Source organism: Prinia subflava, chromosome 4 (genome assembly GCF_021018805.1).
Source record: "Prinia subflava isolate CZ2003 ecotype Zambia chromosome 4, Cam_Psub_1.2, whole genome shotgun sequence".
NCBI classification, from domain to species: domain Eukaryota; kingdom Metazoa; phylum Chordata; class Aves; order Passeriformes; family Cisticolidae; genus Prinia; species Prinia subflava.
The window spans coordinates 72,709,060-72,729,520 of NC_086250.1; the positions used below are offsets into that span (position 1 = coordinate 72,709,060).

The 20,461-nt window shown below is 57.8% G+C and overlaps 1 protein-coding gene across 3 annotated transcripts in view; it reads left to right on the forward strand.

Moving 5' to 3' along the window:
- TASOR2 (transcription activation suppressor family member 2) overlaps positions 1 to 19,465 on the forward strand; it is a 50,092-nt gene extending 30,627 nt beyond the window's left edge. The window contains exons 15-25 of one of the 3 annotated variants that reach the window (XM_063397144.1): positions 362 to 547; positions 1,683 to 3,240; positions 5,202 to 5,754; positions 7,744 to 8,015; positions 8,046 to 11,478; positions 13,937 to 14,062; positions 14,622 to 14,775; positions 15,565 to 15,670; positions 17,152 to 17,327; positions 18,296 to 18,410; positions 18,660 to 19,465. In XM_063397144.1, the coding sequence (XP_063253214.1) occupies positions 362 to 547; positions 1,683 to 3,240; positions 5,202 to 5,754; positions 7,744 to 8,015; positions 8,046 to 11,478; positions 13,937 to 14,062; positions 14,622 to 14,775; positions 15,565 to 15,670; positions 17,152 to 17,327; positions 18,296 to 18,410; positions 18,660 to 18,663 (6,683 nt within the window). In that variant the 3' untranslated portion in view covers positions 18,664 to 19,465. Of the gene's footprint in view, positions 1 to 361; positions 548 to 1,682; positions 3,241 to 5,201; positions 5,755 to 7,743; positions 11,479 to 13,936; positions 14,063 to 14,621; positions 14,776 to 15,564; positions 15,671 to 17,151; positions 17,328 to 18,295; positions 18,411 to 18,659 lie in introns of all 3 variants that reach the window. The other 2 variants (XM_063397145.1, XM_063397142.1) reach the window with 2 other exon arrangements.
- The last annotated feature ends 996 nt before the right edge of the window (positions 19,466 to 20,461 follow it).

A 20,461-nucleotide genomic window follows, 5' to 3' on the forward strand; every position in this document is an offset into this window, starting at 1 on the left:
TTCAGAAATTCCCAAAGAATTCTATTTTCAACAATTCCCCAAGAATTCTATTTCCAGAAATTCTGGAACAGAATTCCCAGAGAGTTCTCTGAGGTTCGGGGTTCACTGAGAACCATCCAGGAACTTCCCGAGTGCCTGGAGCATCCCAGTAAAATCCCAGGAATTATCCCAGGGAAGCTGCCTGGCACCAAGCTCCTTGCTTTGCCAATTCCTTAGCAGGTCAGCTAATTAATTTATTCCCAGTTAATCAGGATAACGAGGAGCAAACCCACAGAACCCCTTCCCATCCCTGCCTGTATCCCACTGGATTTCCCAGGAATTTCCCGGGAATTCCGGGGCTGAGGCGGCTCCTCCTTTCCAGGCGCGGAGGTGCTGGCGGCAGAGATCGTGCACCAGGCACAGGGAAAAGGCGCCGCGCCCAATGGGGAGGCAAAGAGGCCAAAATCCCTGGAAAAGCCCGAGGCCAGGAAAGCCGGGAAGAACAGGACACGGAAAAACGGGGAGAACGGAGCGGCGGGGAAGCGGCGGGAGCAGAGCGGGGAGAGAGGTGAAATAACAACAAATAAATAAAACTTTTTTAATGTTTGTTCCATGAGGGGAACATTCCTTGGAAAGCTGGGGATGGAGCAGGAAATGGCTCGGGAATGGGAAAGGGGAAATGTCAAATATTGGGAGAATGTGGAGTGGAAATCCCAGAGAATTCCACATTCAGGAATTCCCAGAGAATTCCATTTCCAGAAATTTCTGGATTAGAAATCCCAGGGAATTCTACATTGAGAAATTACCAGAGAATTCCATTTCCAGAAATTCTGGAGTAGAATTCCTAGAGAGTTCTACATTTAAAAATTCCCAGAGAATTCCATTCCCAGAACTTCTGGAATAGAATTCCCAGAGAGTTCTACGTTGAGAAATTCCCAGAGAATTCCATTTCCAGAAATTTCTGGATTAGAAATCCCAGGGAATTCTACATTGAGAAATTCCCAGAGGATTCCATTTCCAGAAATTTCTGGAATAGAATTCCCAGAGAATTCTGTTTTCAGCAATTCCTAGAGAAGTCCATTTCCAGAAATTTCTGGAATAGAATTCCTGGAGAGTTCTACATTCAAAAATTCCCAGAGAATTCCATTTCCAGCAAATTCCCAGAGAGTTCTATTTCCAGGAGTTCTGGCATAGAATTCCCAGAGAATTCTACATTTAGAAGTTCCCAAAGAATTCTGTTTCTAGCAATTCACACAGAATTCCATTTCCAGAAATTCTGGAACAGAATTCCCAGAGCTTTTTTGGGGTTTTTGTCCCCAAATTATTGCAAGAACAACATGGAATCCATGGGGAGAAATCCCAAATACTCAAACTTCGAGGAAAATCAAAGCAGAATAAAAAGGATTAAGGAAAACTAAAATTTTTTCCAGGTTGTTTTGAAATGGGTTTTGTTGACACTGGATCCTTTTTATTCCTGAGATAAATTTATTCCTGAATAAATCGAATTCCCAACTCCGGATCATTTCCTGGTATCCATGACCTGCATGACCACAGAGATGTTTTATAAATTGTGGGAAATCCATCTTGGAAAAACCTTTTTTCCCTGAAAACCTGCGTCAAACCCCTCCTTGGTTGATTTTCCCTTCTCAAATGCCTTTTTTTCCCTTTTTCATTCCTTTTTTCCCTTTGTTTCCCTCCCTCAGGGTCGAAGGAGCCGCCCCGGGACCTCCCCAGTTCAGCCTCATCCCAATCCAAATCCAAATCCCAATCCCAGGGATCCGGAACCCCAAGGAACCAGAGTCATCCCATTGGAATTCCCAGCGGAACAGCGATCCCAAGGAACGAGAATCATCCTGTGGGAATTCCCAGTGTAACAGCGATCCCAAGGAATGAGAGTCATCCTGTGGGAATTCCCAATGGAGCAGGAACCTCAAGGAATGAGATCCATCCCATTGGAATTGCCAATGGAGCAGGAACCCCAAGGAATGAGATCCATCCCATTGGAATTGCCAGTGGAACACAAATCCCAAGGAATGAGATTTGTCCCATTGGAATTGCCAGTGGAACAGGAACCTCAAGGAACGAGAGTCATCCCATTGGAATTGCCAGTGGAACACTGATCCCAAGGAATGAGAGTCATCCCATTGGAATTCCCAATGGAGCAGGAACCCCAAGGAATGAGATCCATCCCATTGGAATTGCCAGTGGAACACAAATCCCAAGGAATGAGATTTGTCCCATTGGAATTGCCAGTGGAACAGCAATCCCAGGGAATGTGATTTGTCCCATTGGAATTGCCAATGGAGCAGGAATGCCAAGGAATGAGATTTGTCCCATTGGAATTGCCAGTGGAACTGGAATGCCAAGGAATGAGATTTACTCCATTGGAATTGCCAGTGGAGCAGCAATCCCGAGGAATCAGATTTGTCCCATCGGAATTCCCAGTGGAGCACAAATCCCACGGAATGAGATTTACTCCATCGGAATTCCCAGCGGAACAGTGATCCCAAGGAGTGAGATTTACTCCATTGGAATTCCCAGCCTTGGCTTTGCCCTGCAAGGACCCAACAGCGACTCCCACGCCTTGAACCTGCTGGCCGACCTGGCCCTGGGCTCCTGCATCCCTGCCCTGATTCCCAAGGATTCCGGGATCATCCTGCTGGATTCCAGCCCCAAATCCCCACGCCTGCCTCCCGACCACGGATACCACAGGCAGGAGAGGCAGGAGGACAAACCCCCCTCGGACAGCGGGGCCCCCCCAGGCCAGCCCCATCCTGAGCAAACAGATCCCAGCCCTGCTCCTCCCAAGGAAACCTCGGGAATTCCCGGCGGGAGCAGCGGGAACGCCGCCCCCGGCGCGCTGCAGGCGCCTCCCGAGGCCGGCAAGCACTGCCTGATCTCCGACGAGCACTCCTACGCCTCCCCCATGCCCGACGACCCCCAGAGCCCCCCGGACCCCAAAGGGAATCCCAAAGGGAATCCCAAAGGGAATCCCAACCCGGCTCCTTCCCGAGGCAGCGCCCCGGCGGCTCCTCTGGTGGGGAAGGTGCTGCCGTTCCGGCACCACGGCGGCGCCTCGGAGCCGGCGCGCGGCGCCGGCGCTGCCAGGAGGAAGGAGGAGTTCCCCAGGAGCCGCGCGGTGAGCGCCTGCGGGAATTCCCTGAGGATCACGCGGCGCTGGGAAGGGGAGTACCCGTTCCACCTGGACAGCAGGTACACCAACGACCCCCTGGAGAAAACCGTCATCCGCGCCCTGCACGGGTGAGTCGGCCTCGGAGCGGCCCCGGGAATTCGGGAATAGGGTTGGGTTGGGTTGGGTTGCGTTGGGTTGGGTTTGGGTTGATTTGGGTTGATTTGGTTTGGTTTGGTTTGGTTTGGTTTGGTTTGGTTTGGTTTGGTTTGGTTTGGTTTGGTTGGGTTGGGTTGGGTTGGGTTTGGTTGGGTTGGGTTAGTTGAGTTTGGTTTGGTTTGGTTTGGTTTGGTTTGGTTGGGTTGGGTTGGGTTGGGTTGGGTTGGGTTGGGTTGGGTTGGGTTGGGTTGGGTTAGTTGGGTTTGGTTTGGTTTCCTTTGGTTTGGTTTGGTTTGGTTTGGTTGGTTTGGTTTGGTTTGGTTTGGTTTGGTTTGGTTTGGTTTGGTTTCCTTTGGTTTGGTTTGGTTGGTTTGGTTTGGTTTGGTTTGGTTTGGTTTGGTTTGGTTTGGTTTGGTTTGGTTTGGTTTGGTTTGGTTTGGTTTGGTTTGGTTTGGTTTGGTTTGGTTTGGCTTGGTTTGGTTTCCTTTGGTTTGGTTTCCTTTGGTTTGGTTTCCTTTGGTTTGGTTTGGTTTCTCCGTGCTCTGGGGTGTTTTGCTTGGGAAAAATAAAAAAGGAAGGATTTGGGGGTGGATGTGAGCCGGGCTCGTGTGCAGGAGCCAAAGAATCCATCCTGGTCCTGGGCTGATCCCAGGAAAGGCGGGAATTCTGCTCCTCCCAGGTGGGACCCCACCTGCAGAGCTGCCCCAGCCCCGGGGACACAGCAGGACCTGGAGCTGCTGGAGCAAATCCAGAGGAATCCATGGATCTGCTCCAGGGCTGGAGCCCCTCTGGAGCCAGGATGGGAAAGCTGGGAATTCCTAGCCTGGAGAAGGGAAGGCTCCAGGGAGAGCTTCCAGCACATTCCAGGGCCTGAAGGGGCTCCAGGAGAGCTGCAGAGGGACTGGGGACAAGGGACAGAGGGACAGGACACAGGGAATGGCTCCCACTGCCAGAGGGCAGGGCTGGATGGGATCTTGGGAAGGAATTCCTGCCTGGAATGGAATTGCCAGGGAATCCCTGGATCCCTGGAATCTCCAAGACCAGGCTGGAGCAGCCTGGGCCAGTGGGAGGTGTCCCTGCCATGGCAGGGGTGGCTCTGGGTGCTCTTTAAGATCCCTTCCCACCCCAGGAATTCCATGAATTCCCGTGGCTCTGCAGCTGGAATTGGCACCTAAAGCCACCAGCCCAAGTCCTCCATCCCTCCTTTGGAGCTTAGATTTCCTCTCTTCTTATTTTTTCCTTAAAAAAGCTGGAATCTGCATCCAGCCCAAATCTGTGCCCCCTCTGCCTTGGGGCTGAGCCCTGCAGGGAGCCAGGGATGAATTCCCAGGGATGAACTCCAGGGATGAATTCCCTGGGATAAATTCACAGGGATGAACTCCAGGAATGAATCCTTGGGATAAATTCCCAGGGATGAACTCCAGGGGTGAATTCCCTGGGATAAATTCACAGGGATGAACTCCAGGGATGAATTCCCTGGGATAAATTCATAGGGATGAACTCCAGGGATGAACTCCAGGGATGAACTCCAGGGATGAATTCCCAGGGATGAACTCCAGGGATGAACTCCAGGGATGAACTCTAGAGATGAACTCTAGGGATGAGCTCCAGGGATGAACTCCAGGGATGAACTCTAGGGATGAACTCCAGGGATGAATTCCCTGGGATGAACTCCAGGGATGAATCCTTGGGATAAATTCACAGGGATGAACTCCGGGTATGAATTCCCTGGGATAAATTTCCGGGGATGTACTCCAGGGATGAACTCTAGGGATGAACTCCAGGGGTGAATTTTCTGGGATAAATTCACAGGGATGAACTCCAGGGATGAATCTTTGGGATAAATTCCCAGGGATGGACTCCAGGGATGAATCCCTGGAGCTGCAGGGAGGAGGCTGAAGCTGCTTCACCCTCCCTGTGCTTCCCTCCGCAGGCCCTGGGATCCCGCCCTTCCCGACGATGTGGAGGGGATGAAGCTGATCCTGCACATGTGGGTGGCCCTGTTCTACAGGAAGCCCAGCAAGCTCCTCAGCAGCTCCAGGAAGGTGGTGGAGCACATCAATCCCAAGAAATTCGTCTCCATCAACAGCTCCGGCGGCTTCCTGGAGCTCAGCGACGACAGCCAGGACTGCTTCGGCTTCGAGACGTGTCCTGCGGACTCGGGCTCGGATCCTGACCAGACCCCCAGCAGCTCCCTGGATCCCAGCGCCCCTTCCCAGGGCGCTTCCCAGGCGGACAAGGGGGATCCGCAGGCGTTCCCCGCCGATTCCCAGACGGACGCGGACGGAGCTCCCGGAGCCGTGGACAGCACGGTGTCCTCGTCCTCGGGGGAGCTGCCCTGCGGGGAGGAGGAGGAGCCTTCCTCCACCAGCTGTCCCGAGAGCCTTTCCCTGCAGGATGGCTCCGGGGAAAGCCGGGATGCGGCGGACAAGGAGCCGGGGGCCGCTCCCGAGGGGCGCGCGCGCGACGTCTGCGGCGGCACCGCGGTGAGCACCGGCCCGGGGCTCCAAGGAGGGATTGTCCTCTTAGAGGAGCAGGGGTTTCCTGTTAAAAGGGCAAGATTTTCCTCTAGAGGAACAGGATTTTCCTTTTAAAAGAGCAGGACCTTCCTCTACAACAGCAGGATTTTCCTCTTGGAGTAGCAGGGTTTTCCTTTTAAAAAACCAGGATTTTCCTTTTAGAGGAGCAGGACCTTCCTCTTAGAGGTGCAGGATTTTCCTCTTAAAAGAGCAGGATTTTCCTTTTAAAAGAGCAGGATTTTCCTCTTTAGATGAGCAGGATTTTCCTCTTTAGAGGAGCAGGGTTTCCTGTTAAATCAGAAGGATTTTCCTTTTAAAATAGCAGGATGTTCCTCTTAGAGTAGCAGGGTTTCCTGTTAAAAGAGCAGGATTTTCCTCTAAAAGAGCAGGATTTTCCTCTTAGAGGAGCAGGATTTTCCTTTTAAAAGAGCAGGATTTTCCTCTTTAGAGAAGCAGGATTTTTGTCTTAGTGAAGCAGGGTTTCCTGTTAAAAGAGCAGGATTTTCCTTTTAAAAGAGCAGGATTTTCCCTTTAAAATAACAGGATTTTCCTCTTAGAGGAGCAGAATTTTCCTCTAGAAGAGCGGGATTTTCCTCTTTAGAGGAGCAGTTTTCCTCTTAGAGGAGCAGGATTTTCATCTAGAGGAGCAGGATTTTCCTCTTGGAGGAGCAGGATCTTCCTCTTAGAGGAGCAGGATTTTCCTTTTAAAAGAGCAGGATTTTCCTCTTTAGAGAAGCAGGATTTTCGTCTTAGTGTAGCAGGGTTTCCTGTTAAAAGAGCAGGATTTTCCTCTAAAAGAGCAGGATTTTCCCTTTAACATAACAGGATTTTCCTCTTAGAGGAGCAGAATTTTCCTCTAAAAGAGCGGGATTTTCCTCTTGGAGGAGCAGGATTTTCCTTTTAAAAGAGCAGGATTTTCCTCTTTAGATGAGCAGGATTTTCCTCTTTAGAGGAGCAGGGTTTCCTGTTAAATCAGAAGGATTTTCCTTTTAAAATAGCAGGATGTTCCTCTTAAAACAGCAGGATTTTCCTGTTAAAAGACCAGGATTTTCCTTAGGGAAGCAGGGTTTTCCTCTTAGAAGAGCAGGATTTTCCCCTTACAGGAGTAGGAATTTCCTCTTAGAGAAGCAGGGTTTTCTCCTTAGAGAAGCAGGATTTTCCGCTTAAAATAGCAGGATTTTCCTCTTAGAGTAGCAGGATTTTCCTCTTAAAACAGTAAGATTTTCTTGTTAAAAGTGCAGGATTTTCCTCTTGGAGTAGCAGGATTTTCCTCTTCAAGGAGCAGGATTTTCCCCTTAGAGGAGCAGGATTTTCCTGTTTAAAAAGCAGGATTTTCCTCTTAGAGTAGCAGGATTTTCCTCTTAGAGGAGCAGGAGGATTTTCCAGAGGAATGGAGCAGATGTGCTTGTGGGCTACCCAGGGAAGCAGAGATGCTCTCCAAGGTGGAGGAATCCCAAATCAAAATAATTCAAGTCGAGCTCAACTCCTGTTCCTGGTTTAAATTCCAAATCTGTGTGTCCTTAACTGAGCAGAATTCCAAATCCAGGGGAGACACAGCACAGCCATTCCCGTGTGGATTTGGGAAACTGGGATTTGTTGGCTTGGAAGTTCTTCCCCTTGCAGAGATGCCAGCGCAGTGCTTGGCATCATCTCCCTCATCCCTCTGCTGAAATCCATGGAAATCCCATTCTGGATAAAGCTTGAAAGGAATTTTCACACTTCCTCCTGTCAGGAGTGGAGGTCCCTGGGGTAAACATAAAACAGGAGATATTCCCAAGCCTTCAATCCTTGAATTAAAATAATTCCTCTAAAACTTGGAACAAAGGAGCAGCTTCCATGGGGCTGGAACTGCTTTGCAGGAAGGGGAAAAAAAATCCAGTTTTTAATTTTTTTATACATATTTTTTGTTTTTCCCTGTGTTTTCCTGTCAGGATTAACCTCTGGATTGTGTTGCAGGAGGAGCCAGCCCAGGAGGGGCTGCTGGATGCCAGGATCAGCCCCAGCCCTGCCGAGGAGCTCGGATCTCCCAGCGAATCCCTGGAAAACGCCGGGAGCCAAGCGCCGAATTCCAGCACAGCTCCGGGGGCAGAGCCCCCCTGCGCACCGCAGGAACACGGGGAGCAGCAGGAACAGCAGCAGGAAAACAGGGAGCAGCAGGAAAGGCAGCAGGAAAAGCAGCAGGAAAAGCAGCAGGAAAATGGGGAGCAGCAGGAACAGCAGCAGGAAAGGCAGCAGGAAAACGGGGAGCAGCAGGAAAGGCAGCAGGAAAATGGGGAGCAGCAGGAAAGGCAGCAGGAAAAGCAGCAGGAAAAGCAGCAGAAGGAGCAGGAAAATGGGGAGCAGCAGGAAAAGCAGCAGGAGGAGCAGCAGGAAAGGCAGCAGGAAAATGGGGAGCAGCAGGAAAGGCAGCAGGAAAAGCAGCAGGAAAAGCAGCAGGAAAATGGGGAGCAGCAGGAGAAGGAGCAGGAAAAGCAACAGGAACAGCAGCAGGAAAAGCAACAGGAAAAGCAGCAGGAAAACGGGGAGCAGCAGGAACAGCAGCAGGAAAAGCAGCAGGAAAGGCAGCAGGAAAAGGAGCAGAAGGAGCAGGAAAATGGGGAGCAGCTGGAGAAGCAGCAGGAAAATGGGGAGCAGCAGGAAAGGCAGCAGGAAAACAGGGAGCAGCAGGAACAGCAGCAGGAAAAACAGCAGGAAAATGGGGAGCAGCAGGAAGAGCAGCAGGAAAAGCAGCAGGAAAACAGGGAGCAGCAGGAGAAGCAGCAGGGAGCAGGGTCAGGGAGCGGCCCCGGCCCTCCCGAGGATGAGGAGGGAGCAGCAGGCTCCGGCCGTGTCCTGGCAGCTGAGGATGGTGCTGAGCCACAGCCTGGCTGCCATCCCGTGCCCGTGGAAACAGGTCCTGGAAGGGCAGAGCCCGGGGGAGCCGCTGAGGAAGGGGAGGGATCCCAGGAGCCCTCGGAGCACTCGGAAAAAGAGAGGGAGGTGGAGGAGGAGAGGGAGGAGAACGAGGAGAGGGAAGAGAACGAGGAGGAGAGGGAAGAGAACGAGGAGGAGAGGGAAGAGAACGAGGAGGAGAGGGAGGAGAACGAGGAGGAGAGGGAGGAGAACGAGGAGTTTGAGGACGAAGGCTCCTTCCAGGACCCCGTGGATTTGGTGTTGTCCGAGAGCAGCGATGCCGAGATGGAATGCGAGCAGCATCCAGGGAATTCGGGGTCTCCAGAGGAGTTTGGGGTTCCTGAGGAGGAGCCCGTGCCCAGCCCCTCCTCCCTGGCATCCCCCTGCCCCCAGGGGTGGGACGGGAGTGACCCCGCGGCATTCCCTGAGGAGATGTCACCAAGCCAGGACGAGCTCCCGGAGCCCTGGGACGCCCCGGGCACGCCGGGCTCGGAGCCGGGCGGGCTCGGAGGGGGCAGCCCGGGCTCGGTGGGCTCGGAGCGGCCGAGCCCCGCTGCCCCCAGCCCTGCCCGGGGGGCACGGCCCGACAGCGGCACCGACAGCCCAGGGCCCGCCGGGGACACCCTCGGGAGCGGCTCCCAGCACAGAAACCGGGATCGGGCGCCCTCCGGAGAAAGGTGGGAGCGCGCCGGGAGCACCGAGGCCCCCTGCGGGCAGGGAGTGAGCCTGGCGCTGTCCCCCGACTCCTGCTCGGTGTGCCTGACCTCTCCCGACGGCTCCGTGGATCCCTGGGCTGCTGCCGAGGACCAGGACAGCGTCCAGTCCCCGTCCCAGAGCGAGCTGGGGGGCAGCAGCTGCTTCCCCCGGCTCTGCGGGGATGAGGCCGATCCCGACCCGCATTCCCTGGACAGTGAGGAGTCAATCCACGGCGGGAGCGGGGCTCTGCTGGAGGAGGAGGAGGAGCTGGATGATCCCATGGGAGCAGGAGACGGCCGGGACTCCCCCTTGGACTACCCGGACACGGGAGATGAGTGCGGAGCTGAGGAGGACGCGTTCCCTGAGGCACGGAATTCCCCTGGGAATGATGGCGCGGGGGACATGGAGCTGGGCGAGCTGGAGAGCCCCGGCCAGGCAGACAGGGAATTCCTCCTGGAGTCAGAGCCCTCGTCCTCCGTCACAGCCATCGAGGAGCTCCCCAGGCAGCAGCAGCAGAGCTTCCCAGACATCCACGGAGACTCAGCTCCTGCTTCTCCCGCCCGCAGAGACCCCGACCCCGGCGTTGGCGCCGTGCCGGGCCGGCGGGAGTCGGTGCTGTGCCGCCTCTGGAAGCCGTGCCGGGAAGGAGGAGCTGCCCAGCTGAGCGTGGCTCCCTGGGGCCTGCAGGGCTCCCTCAGCCCCCCGCAGGAGCCGGTGCAGTCCCCCGTGGATGAGTTCGTGCCCGCCGAGCCGGGATCTGCCCCTCCATCCCCGTGTGATCCCTGGGATGATCCCGAGGAGCCGCTCCCGGGGTTCCTCCCTCCCACCCCGGACAGCGCCCGCTGGTCCCGCAGCCCCGGGAGCCCCGGGAGCCCCGGAGAGGGGCCCTGCCCGCCCGAGGAGCTGCAGGGAGGGGGCACCGCCAGCCCTGCACCCTCACCGAGCTGGGAATGTGCCCTGGGCGAGCCCTGGGATGAGTGTGAGCACAGCCCCGGGGCAGCCCAGCCCTCCCCGGATCCCGGCAGAGCCGAGCTGGGAGAGGGAGAAATTCCCGCCTCTCCCGTGGCGTGGGACGAGCCCGCGGAGCTCCCGGGAGAGCCCCTGGAGTTCAGCGACGCCGAGGACCGGCCGGATGAGCTCTCCAGGGAGGAGCACGAGGGCCTGGCCTTCGAGGAGCCCTTGGAGGATTTCTTTGGTGACTCAGAGCAGGAATATTTTGAGGGGAGTTCGCGCTCCCCACTCCCGAGCAGGAGTTCCTGCATCGTGAGATCCACGGACGCTGCGGGAGCGAGGACTAACCGGGACAGCTCCTCCAGGAGCTCCGTGCACACGGAGGAGCACGGGGAGGACTGGGACTGGGACTGGGACTGGGACTGGGACGTGCCCGGGGATCCCGGGAGCCCTGTGCTCAGCAGGCACTGCCAGGAGAGGCTGGAACGTCTCCAAATTCCCAAGAGGCGCCGGCACCGTGCCCGGGAATCCCACCTGGCTCGCTCCCTGCTGGGCACCTGGAGGAGCTTCGAGGAGCTCACCCAGAACACTTTGGACATGGAATGCCTCCGCTTCCACTATAAGCTAAAAGAAATCCTGAGGAGCGGCAGACCCCCCTTTTCTACCTCCCAAAGCATCTTCCCCACGGCCTTCGCGCCCCGCGCCGCCCCCGTCCCGCCGTCCCCCCGCAGCAGGAGCCCCTTGCAGGTGACAATTCCCCCCTCGGACACGCAGCCGGGCTGGCACGGGGACGCCCGGGCGGGCAGGAGCGGCAGGACCCGGGCCAGGAGCCGGGACCGAGGGGCTCCTCTCCGCCTGGGCAGGCTGCGGTACCCCCGCGCCGCGCCGGAGCCGCGCGGGGCCGTGGCCGGCATCCTGCACGAGTTCTCCGAGTTCCGGAGGGCCGTGCTGGGCCGGGCCCCGGCCGGGAGCAGCGCCGCGGTGCCGGGGGAGGCCGGCGGCGGCCGGGCCGGGCCGGTGGCGCTCGGGGGGACAATCACGGAGCTGTGCGGGGCCCTGCGGTGCCACCTGCGCCGCGTGGCCGCCGCGGCGCAGCCCGGAGCCTTCTACCTGCTGGAGACCGGCAAGGAGCCCTTCTTCGACAGGGTGAAGGTGCGAGCCCTTCGGGATAGGGGTGATCTGGGCGGGTCGGGGTGGATGGGGGTGGATCCAGGTGGTCGAGATGGATCAGGGTGGATCGGGGTGGATCAGGGTGCATAGGGATGGATTGGGATGGGTCAGGGTTGATTTGGATCGATTGGGATAGATCAGGGTGCATAGGGATGGATCAGGGTGGATTGGAATAGATTTGGATGGATTGGGATGGATCAGGGTGCACAGGGATGGATCAGGGTGGATCAGAATGGATTGGAATGAATTGGGATGGATCAGGGTGGATAGGAATGAATCAGGATGGATCAGGATGGATCAGGGTACGTAGAGATGGATTGGGGTGGATCGGGATGGATCAGGGTGGTTTGGAATTAATTGGGATGGATCAGGGTTGGTTGGGACGGATCAGGGTGGGTCAGAATGCACTGGGGTGGATCAAGGTAGATGAGGATGCAGTGGGATGGATTGGGATGGATCAGAGTGCATAGGGATGAGTCAGGGTGGATCAGGATGGATTGGCATGGATGGAGAATGACCAGGGTGGATTGGGATGGTTCAGGGTGGATGGGGAAGGATCAGGATGGATCAGAGTGGATCTGGGTGGATCAGGATGGATCAGGGTTGATCAGGGTTGATTGGGATGGATCAGGGTGGATCGGATGGATTGGGATGGACCAGGATGGATCAGGATGCACAGGGATGGATCAGGATGCACAGGGATGGATCAGGGTTGATCAGGGTTGATCGGGATGGATCAGGATGGATTGGGATGGATCAGGGTGGGTCAGGATGAATCAGGGTGGATTGGATGGATCAGGGTTGATCGGGATGGATCAGGGTGGACCAGAGTGGATCGGATGGATCAGGGTGGATTGGGATGAATCTGGGTGGATCAGGATGGATCAGAATGGATCAGGGTGGATCAGGGTTGATCGGGATGGATCAGGATTGATCGGGATGGATCAGGGTTGATTGGGATGGATCAGGGTGGATCAGGATGGATCAGGGTTGATCAGGATGGATCAGGGTTGATCAGGATGGATCAGGGTGGGTCAGGATGGATACGGGTGCACAGGGATGGATCGGGATGGATCAGGGTGGATCGGGATGGATCAGGATCATCGGATGGATCAGGATGGATCAGGGTTGATCAAGGTTGATCGGGATGGGTCAGGATGGATTGGGATGGATCAGGGTGGGTCAGGATGGATCAGGGTGGATTGGATGGATCAGGGTTGATCGGGATGGATCAGGGTTGATCGGGATGGATCAGGGTGGATCAGGATGGGCGCTCCAAGGGCGAGCTGAGGGTGGCAGAGCAGGGCAGCTGTGCAGGGATGGTTTTGGGGCAGGAGCCACCTCAGCTCCAGCACAGGAATTGGAATCTCAGGCTCTGAGGCTGGGCAGGAACCTTGGGATTGGGTCAGCGGAGAATCCTGGAATGGTTTGGGTGGGAAGGACCTCAGGGATCATCCAATTCCAGCCCCGCTCCATGGGCAGGGACACCTCCCCCTATCCCAGGGTGCTCCACCTGGCCTGGGACAGCCAGGGGCAGCCACAGCTTCTCTGGGAATTCCAGCCCAGCCAGGAACTCCTTCCCGAAATCCCCAAATCTGGTTTAGTTCCAAGTCCCACCACCCCCAGCACTGCCCACGTCCCCAGCCCCACCTCGGTGTGGCTCTGAGCTCCCTGCAGGGGCTCCCAGTGCCCCCCTGTGCCCCATTCCCAGATCCATCCCCATCCAGCCCCCTGTGCCCCATTCCCGGATCCAGCCCCATCCATCCCCCTGTGCCCCATTCCCAGATCCAGCCCCATCCAGCCCCCTGTGCCCCATTCCCAGATCCAGCCCCCTGTGCCCCATTCCCAGATCCAGCCCCATCCATCCCCCTGTGCCCCATTCCCAGATCCAGCCCCATCCAGCCCCCTGTGCCCCATTCCCAGATCCAGCCCCATCCAGCCCCCTGTGCCCCATTCCCAGATCCAGCCCCATCCAGCCCCCTGTGCCCCATTCCCAGATCCAGCCCCATCCAGCCCCCTGTGCCCCATTCCCAGGATCCAGCCCCATCCACCCCCTGTGCCCCATTCCCAGATCCAGCCCCATCCAGCCCCCTGTGCACCATTCCCGGATCCATCCCAATCCACCCCCTGTGCACCATTCCCAGCTCCATCCCCATCCAGCCCCCTGTGCCCCATTCCCAGATCCAGCCCCATCCAGCCCCCTGTGCCCCATTCTCAGATCCAGCCCCATCCAGCCCCCTGTGTCCCATTCCCGGCTCCATCCCCATCCATCCCCCCGTGCCCCATTCCCGGATCCAGCCCCCTGTGCCCCATTCCCGGATCCAGCCCCCTGTGCCCCATTCCCGGGATCCATCCCCATCCATCCCCCTGTGCCCCATTCCCAGCTCCATCCCCCTGTGCCCCATTCCCGGATCCATCCCCATCCCCTCTCCGTGTGCAGGCGCTGCTGCGGGCGCGGGGCTGGGCCAGGACGGAGCCCCAGGGTTTCTGTGGGGCGCAGCGGCGGCGCGGGGAGCGGCTGCTGGTCATCGTCCGGAGCCAGGACATCTCCTCACACATCCACACGGTGAGCTGGGCCCTGCCCGGCATCCAGGAGCGGGAAAAACACCTGGAATCCAGGATAGGGAAAAACTCTGGAATCCAGGGTCGGGAAAAACGGCTGGGGCAGCCCTGCCCTGGAATCCAGGATTGGGAAAAACTCTGGAATCCAGGGTCAGGAAAAACGGCTGGAGCAGTCCTGCCCTGGAATCCAGGATTGGAAAAACTCTGGAATCCAGGGTCGGGAAAAACAGCTGGAGCGGCCCTGCCCTGGAATCCAGGATTGGGAAAAACTCTGGAATCCAGGGTCGGGAAAAGCAGCTGGAGCAGCCAGTGCAGAGCAGGGAGGTCGGGCTTGTCCAGCCTCCCCTCAGCAGCTCCAGGGAATGTCTCATCCCTGTGTTCAGCCTTGGGATGGGGAGATGGGAATGTCGGGGTGGTGCTGGGGCTGGGCTGGGCTGGGCCGGGCTGGGCCGAGATGGGCCGGGCTGGGGCTGGGCCGGGCTGTGCCAGGCTAAGCCGGGCCGGGCTGTGCCAGGCTGGTCTCCCTGGCTTTGGGCACTGTCCCAATCCCTGCTGTGGCGCAGGTGCCGTGCCTGCTGCAGCTGAAGCGCTGTCCCAGCGTGGTGTTCGCCGGCGTGGACGATCCCGAGGAGGTGACAAGTGACACATTCCAGGAGCTCTTCCAGGCCGGGGGCTTTGTGGTGTCCGACGAGGAGCTGCTGGAAAGGGTCACCCTGGGTGAGTCTCTGCCACATTCCTGAATCTTTCCCCTGGTTCTGTTTCCAGGGGGGAATTCCGGCCCTCTCTGACCTTTGGATCCCCTCGGGGTGGAGCTCAGGGGTCCCCAGAACATCCCAGGGCAGGGCAGGGCTCAGCCTGGAGGGTCCTGGAGTGGTTTGGGTTGGAAGAGACCTTAGGGATTATCCAGGGGCAGGGACACCTCCCACTGTCCCAGGCTGCTCCAGGACATTGCAGGGATGCAGGGGCAGCCCCAGCTGCTCTGGGAATTCCATTCCAGGCAGGAATTCCTGCCCAAGATCCCATCCAGCCCTGCCCTCTGGCAGTGGGAGCCATTCCCTGTGTCCTGTCCCTCTGTCCCTTGTCCCCAGTCCCTCTGCAGCTCTCCTGGAGCCCCTCCAGGCCCTGGAAGCAGCTCCAAGGTTTCCCTGGAGCCTTCTCTGCTCCCCCTTTCCTTGGACACTTCCAGGGATCCAGGAGCAGCCACGGCTGCTCTGGGAATTCCATCCCAGCCCCTCCCAGCCAGGAATCCTTTCCCAATATCCAGTGGGAAAAGGAGGAGAATTCACTGCTGCCTTCAGCTCCTCAGTGGGAAGTGACAGAAAATGGAGCCACCTCTGCTGGAGGTGACAGGGACACGCTGCTCCTGTCCTTCCAGAACCAGGGAAAGAATTCCAGGACGTGATCCCAGTTCCTCATCCCTGGAGGGGCTCAGAGCTCCCCTGAACCCCTCAGGTGTCCCCACGTGGAGCCCCCAGGTGCCATTCCCATGTCCCTGTGTCCCCCCAGGCCAGCTGCAGGAGGTGGTGAAGGTGCTGGAGAAGCTCAACAGGAGCGGGAGGTGGAGGTGGCTCCTGCACCACAGCGAGAGCAGGAGGCTCAGAGGAGACCTCAGGTGAGGCTCTGCCGGGGAATTGGGCGTTTCTGGGGATGGAGCAGCAGGATTTGGCACCTGGAGAGCACCAGCCGGCCTGGAACCGTGTCCTGGCTGTGATCCTGGCTGGGGCAGGGCTCTGGCAGCTCCCCTCACTCCCTGCTGGGCTTCCAGAAGGTTCCTCCCTGTCCCCAGGGCAGAGCTGCCCTCAGGAGCATCCCGGGCTCCTGGAGAGGCACAGATTTCCCTGAGGAGCTGCACATTCCCAAAACTCCAAAAATAAACTTCCCTCCCTTCCCAGCAGCTCATCCTGACACATCCCAGGAGCTCAGGGCCGCTCTGGGCCTTTCCCTGCCCCGTCACGTCGGGGATTTGGGAGGGGTGAGGAGCCCTGGGCTGGGGTGCACAGCGGGAATTGCCTCTCCCATTCCCACCAGGAATGACTGAAATGGGGCTGCTCTGGCGTGGGTGAAGTGAGAGAACTCCTGGGTTGGGATAAAAACAGGGAAAGGAGAAGCTGGGAAATCCAAGGAATTCATCCCCATTTCCCATCACATCCCCAGGCTCCATCATCACCACCTCTCCCAACACCCCCCCTTCCTCCTCCTCCCAGCTTTGTATCCTGAGGGATTCCAGGGTCTGGAGCGTCCCTGGGGACAGGGACAGTCACCTGTGCTGCTGCTGTGTCCCCTGGGCTGAGGGAGGAGCAGCCTTGGCTTTTCCAAACCACAGAACCTCCCTGGCTGAGCCACAGCTCCAGCACAGCTCCCAACACCAGAGAGACAAAAAGGAGCCAAAAATGAAAACCCCAGGCAGAACCAGCACAGGCAGTGCTGGAGCCAGGGGGAATTTGTCACTTCTGATCCATCAGAGCAGCAGGAATCACCCCTGGGGCTGGGAAAAACCCCCTGGAAGGGCAGAGCCCGTCCTTGCTGCTCATCCCTGGGCAGGGGTGGGGAGGGAGCAGCCCCTGAGCCCTCCCCGTGGGGTAAATCCTCGGAATGGGACACGTGAAGATTCATTGAAACTCTCTGAGGGTGTCCAGCACTTCTCAAAACAGCGAGGCAGCTCTTCAGGGGTGTGCTGTGAGCAGTCAGTGTTAATAAAAGCAGAATAACGAGGCAGAAATAAAGGAAAAAGCCGAGCACAGCTGTTGGAGAAACCTCTGGCACCTTGCTGTGACAGAAAATGGAGCCACCTCTTCTGGAGAAGCCCAGTGAGGTGACAGGGACAAGCTGCTCCTGTCCTTCCACAATCAGGGAAAACGCCCTCGGGAGCCCTGAGCACCTTTGTGCTCCTTAAAGCACTCAGAGTCTCAGGAGGGACAGTCGGGCTGCCAGGAGAGCCCAGCCACGTTCTGAGGAGCAGCCCGAGACACCCAGCGGTGTTTTCATCTCCCCGTCAGGGCAGCAGAGAATTCCTGCGCCCTTTACCTGGTAAAAAACGCAAGGGGTGAGTCTGGAAACCCCCGCCGGGGCCTCAGCCGTGCCGTGTCCCCGCAGGGACGACGCCGGCGCCCGCAGGAAGCGGCTGCTGCTGCGCTGGTGCCAGGCCGAGGAGCTGCTGGAGCCGCTGCCCTTCCACGGCTGCGACGCCGCGCCCGGGCCCCGGCGCCCGCCCTGCCTGCTGGAGCTGCAGGCACGGCACGTCCACGCCCGATTCGCCGTGTTCCTCACAGGTAAAGGGGCTCCTGCGGGGCTGGGATCGCCGGGGAGGGAGGTGTCAGAGCCCAGGACATCCCTGTGGCCACCCTGGAGGGTTTGGGGACCGGACAGGGGGTCTGGGGTCTGTCCAGGGGCTCAGGCAGCCTCACACAGAGCCCAGGAGGGCACTGCCTCTGATCCCTGCCATGGAGTGAATGCCCACAGTGTGTGAAGAATCACAACCCGAGAGAATTCAAAATAAGCAGTGGTTAGTTTATCACAGAGTGTAAATGTAGAATTTAGGATTTTTAGTGTATGGGTTTGAAGAGATAACACAGAGGAATTGGGGAGTGGTCCTGTCCTCCTTGTTCTTGTTCTCGTCCCCCATTTTCTGCTGAGTTGGATTTTAGAGATTGGTTTAGAGTAGAAATGACATGTTAACATAGGCAGTGAGCATTGGTAAGATTCTGTCAATAAAAAGTTCATTTTGGATGTGTTTGGGCCAGGGAATGGTACAAAGGGTCCGGGACCCTCTGACCCGCCCAGTCCCCCGCGTGTCCTGCTCTGCTGGGGACGCCCTGCAGAGCTGGGACAGAACTGAGAGATGATGGAGAATAAACAACCCTGGAAACTCGGACTGGGGACTCAGCCTGGCTGCTCTGGCTCCGGGGTGAAACACTGAGGGCAAAGAGAAGACAGAAAACCTCATTTACCTCAGGGAGCAGCAACCCCCAGGAGAATCTCAGGGAACAGCAACCCTGAGAGGAGGGAGGAGGGGTGGAAGAGTCCCGGGTTTGCTGCTGCTCCTGTGGGAGTGGCTCAGGCGAGGGTCAGGCGTGAGCAGTGACAATAAAGGGATTTTTGGAGGCTGGTGAATCCCAGTGGGGTTGGGAGCCCTGGGGGTGGCTGAGGCTGTTGGCAAAGCACCAGAGCAGCCACTCTGGTGGGGTTGAGGGGTATTTCCCACCTCATTTGTTTGAATTGTTTGCTCCTCCCCTCGCAGAAAATCCCGGCAGCAGCAGGGAGCTCCTGGAAAGCAAAGGAATTCTTGTGGCTGACATCAACACCTTCCTGGGGACGGTGCAGGACCTGGCTGCTCCCTTCAGGAGAAGCTACTGGTGAGAGGGGAGAGCTTGGATTGATCCCGAAGGGCCGGGAGCAGCTCCTGGGGTGGCCAGCAGGGAGCAGGGTCTGTCCCAAAGTGCTGCACGTGGGATCTGCCAGCACGGGGCCGACTCCTGCAGCTGGACCCAGGAGAGCCACGCTTGGCACTGCTGGGAAACGGGAAAAACCCCAGGCCTGGCCCTGTGGGGCTCTGCAGGAGCAGAGGGAGCCGGGCACTGACCTGGGCCACGTCTCTGTTGCAGGTGACAAAGCGAAGCCACGAGGACACGGCTCCTCCCCAGGCCCTGCGGCACCGGGCCGGGCAGCCCAGTCCTGTGGGGACACCCCCGCCACCAACCCAGTGGATCCCACCACCAACCCAGTGGATCCCACCACCATCCACCCAGTGGATCCCATCCATCCCAGTAGACTCCCCACCATCCATCCCAGTGGATCCCTCCATCCATCCCAGTGGATCCCACCCATCCCAGTGGATCCCCCCATCCATCCCAGCTGATCCTGACCGGTTGTAGCTCTGTACATAAATCCTATTTAAAGGTGGGGAATGCCAATCCTGGGGGGGTTCATTCCCTGCCATCCCATCTCTCATAGGAAAGGTTCTTTGAACAACGGTACAGGTAAATTATTGGAGTGGTTTTACGGCTGGCAGAGGAATTCATTGGAGTGATTTAAGGCTGGCAGATGAATTCATTGGAGCAATTTTAAGGCTGGCAGAGGAATTCCCCAGCGTTCACTCGAAGGTTGGGAGCGGGAGCAGCTCCGTTTCCCGCACGGTTCTCGCCCTTCAGGCCCACACTACATTTCAGCTCGCCCCCGGTGCCGGTTCCCGGCGGGACCGGCGCGTTCCTGGAATCCCTGTAAATAGCGGGAGGGCGGGAGGCAGGAGCGGAGCGGCTCCTGCTCATGGGAGCGCCCGGCCCGGCCCGGCCCCGCCCGGCCCCGGGGACAGCGGCTCCCTTTGGTTCGTTTTTAAATCCAGGACTGCGAGGCCGTTGTGTACAGGACGACTTTGTAAATTAGAGTTTGGTTAATAAAACCTCCAAAATAACCGAGTTTCACCCGGCTCTGCCTTCTGGAAAGGGGATCCAGCTCAGCATCCAGGGAAAGGGAGGGCGGGGATTTTCCAGCTGGGACAGAGGTTGGGAATCGGCAGGGAGTGATGAAAGCCTGGGTGGAATCCTGGGTGATGGATCCCATCGTGCTTCCCTGGAGGAAGGATGGAATAACCAGAGGAAAGACCAGGTTACAGCAGGCTGGGATAATGGGATCACTTAGGGGTTTATTTTCCACCTCCTCTGGGTCTGGTCTGGTTTGTGGGCACTGCATGGGGGGAATTCCTCCTTGGGAGGAGGAAGTGCCAAAAGCCCCAGCTGGGAGGAAGGAGGGGAAGCCCCAGGCAGGCTCAGCCCATGATGGTATCAAAGCCCAGTTCCTGTGTGGGATCAGCGCGGGCTGAGGGAAGCCCCTGCCTCTGATCCCCCCTCAGAGCTGCTCCGGGGCTTTTCCTGCTCTGATTCCCCCCTCAGAGCTGCTCCGGGGCTTTTCCTGCTCTCCTGAGGCCCCCTCAGAGCTGCTCCGGGGCTGTTCCTGCTCTCCTGAGCCCCTCAGAGCTGCTCAGGGCTGTTCCTGCTCTCCTGAGCCCCCTCAGAGCCGCTCCAGGCTGTTCCTGCTCTCCTGCCCTCGCTGTGTGCCCAGCGGGGAAGGCTCGCTCTGCACTGGAATCCCGTGCTCAGGACGCAGCCCCAAGCAGGAATCCCTCACTGGACTGTGCCGGGCACAGCCCGAGCCTCACTGCCCTCCCAGCACAGCCACAGCAGCAGAGAACCAAGGACCAGGGCAGGATTTCCTGCAGGGAACGCTCCCGCTCAGCCCTGCTGGCACAGATCCTGCAGTGAATCACACCAGAGGCAGGACTGGTTTCCAGAATTTGGCTTTACTTCGCAGTACAGAAATCATCTGGAGCCTTGAGGAGACACGAGAAGCACAGGCTCTGTCATGCCGATACCGCAGCGCCGTTTGGTCCATCCGAGGCCGCCGGGGGACA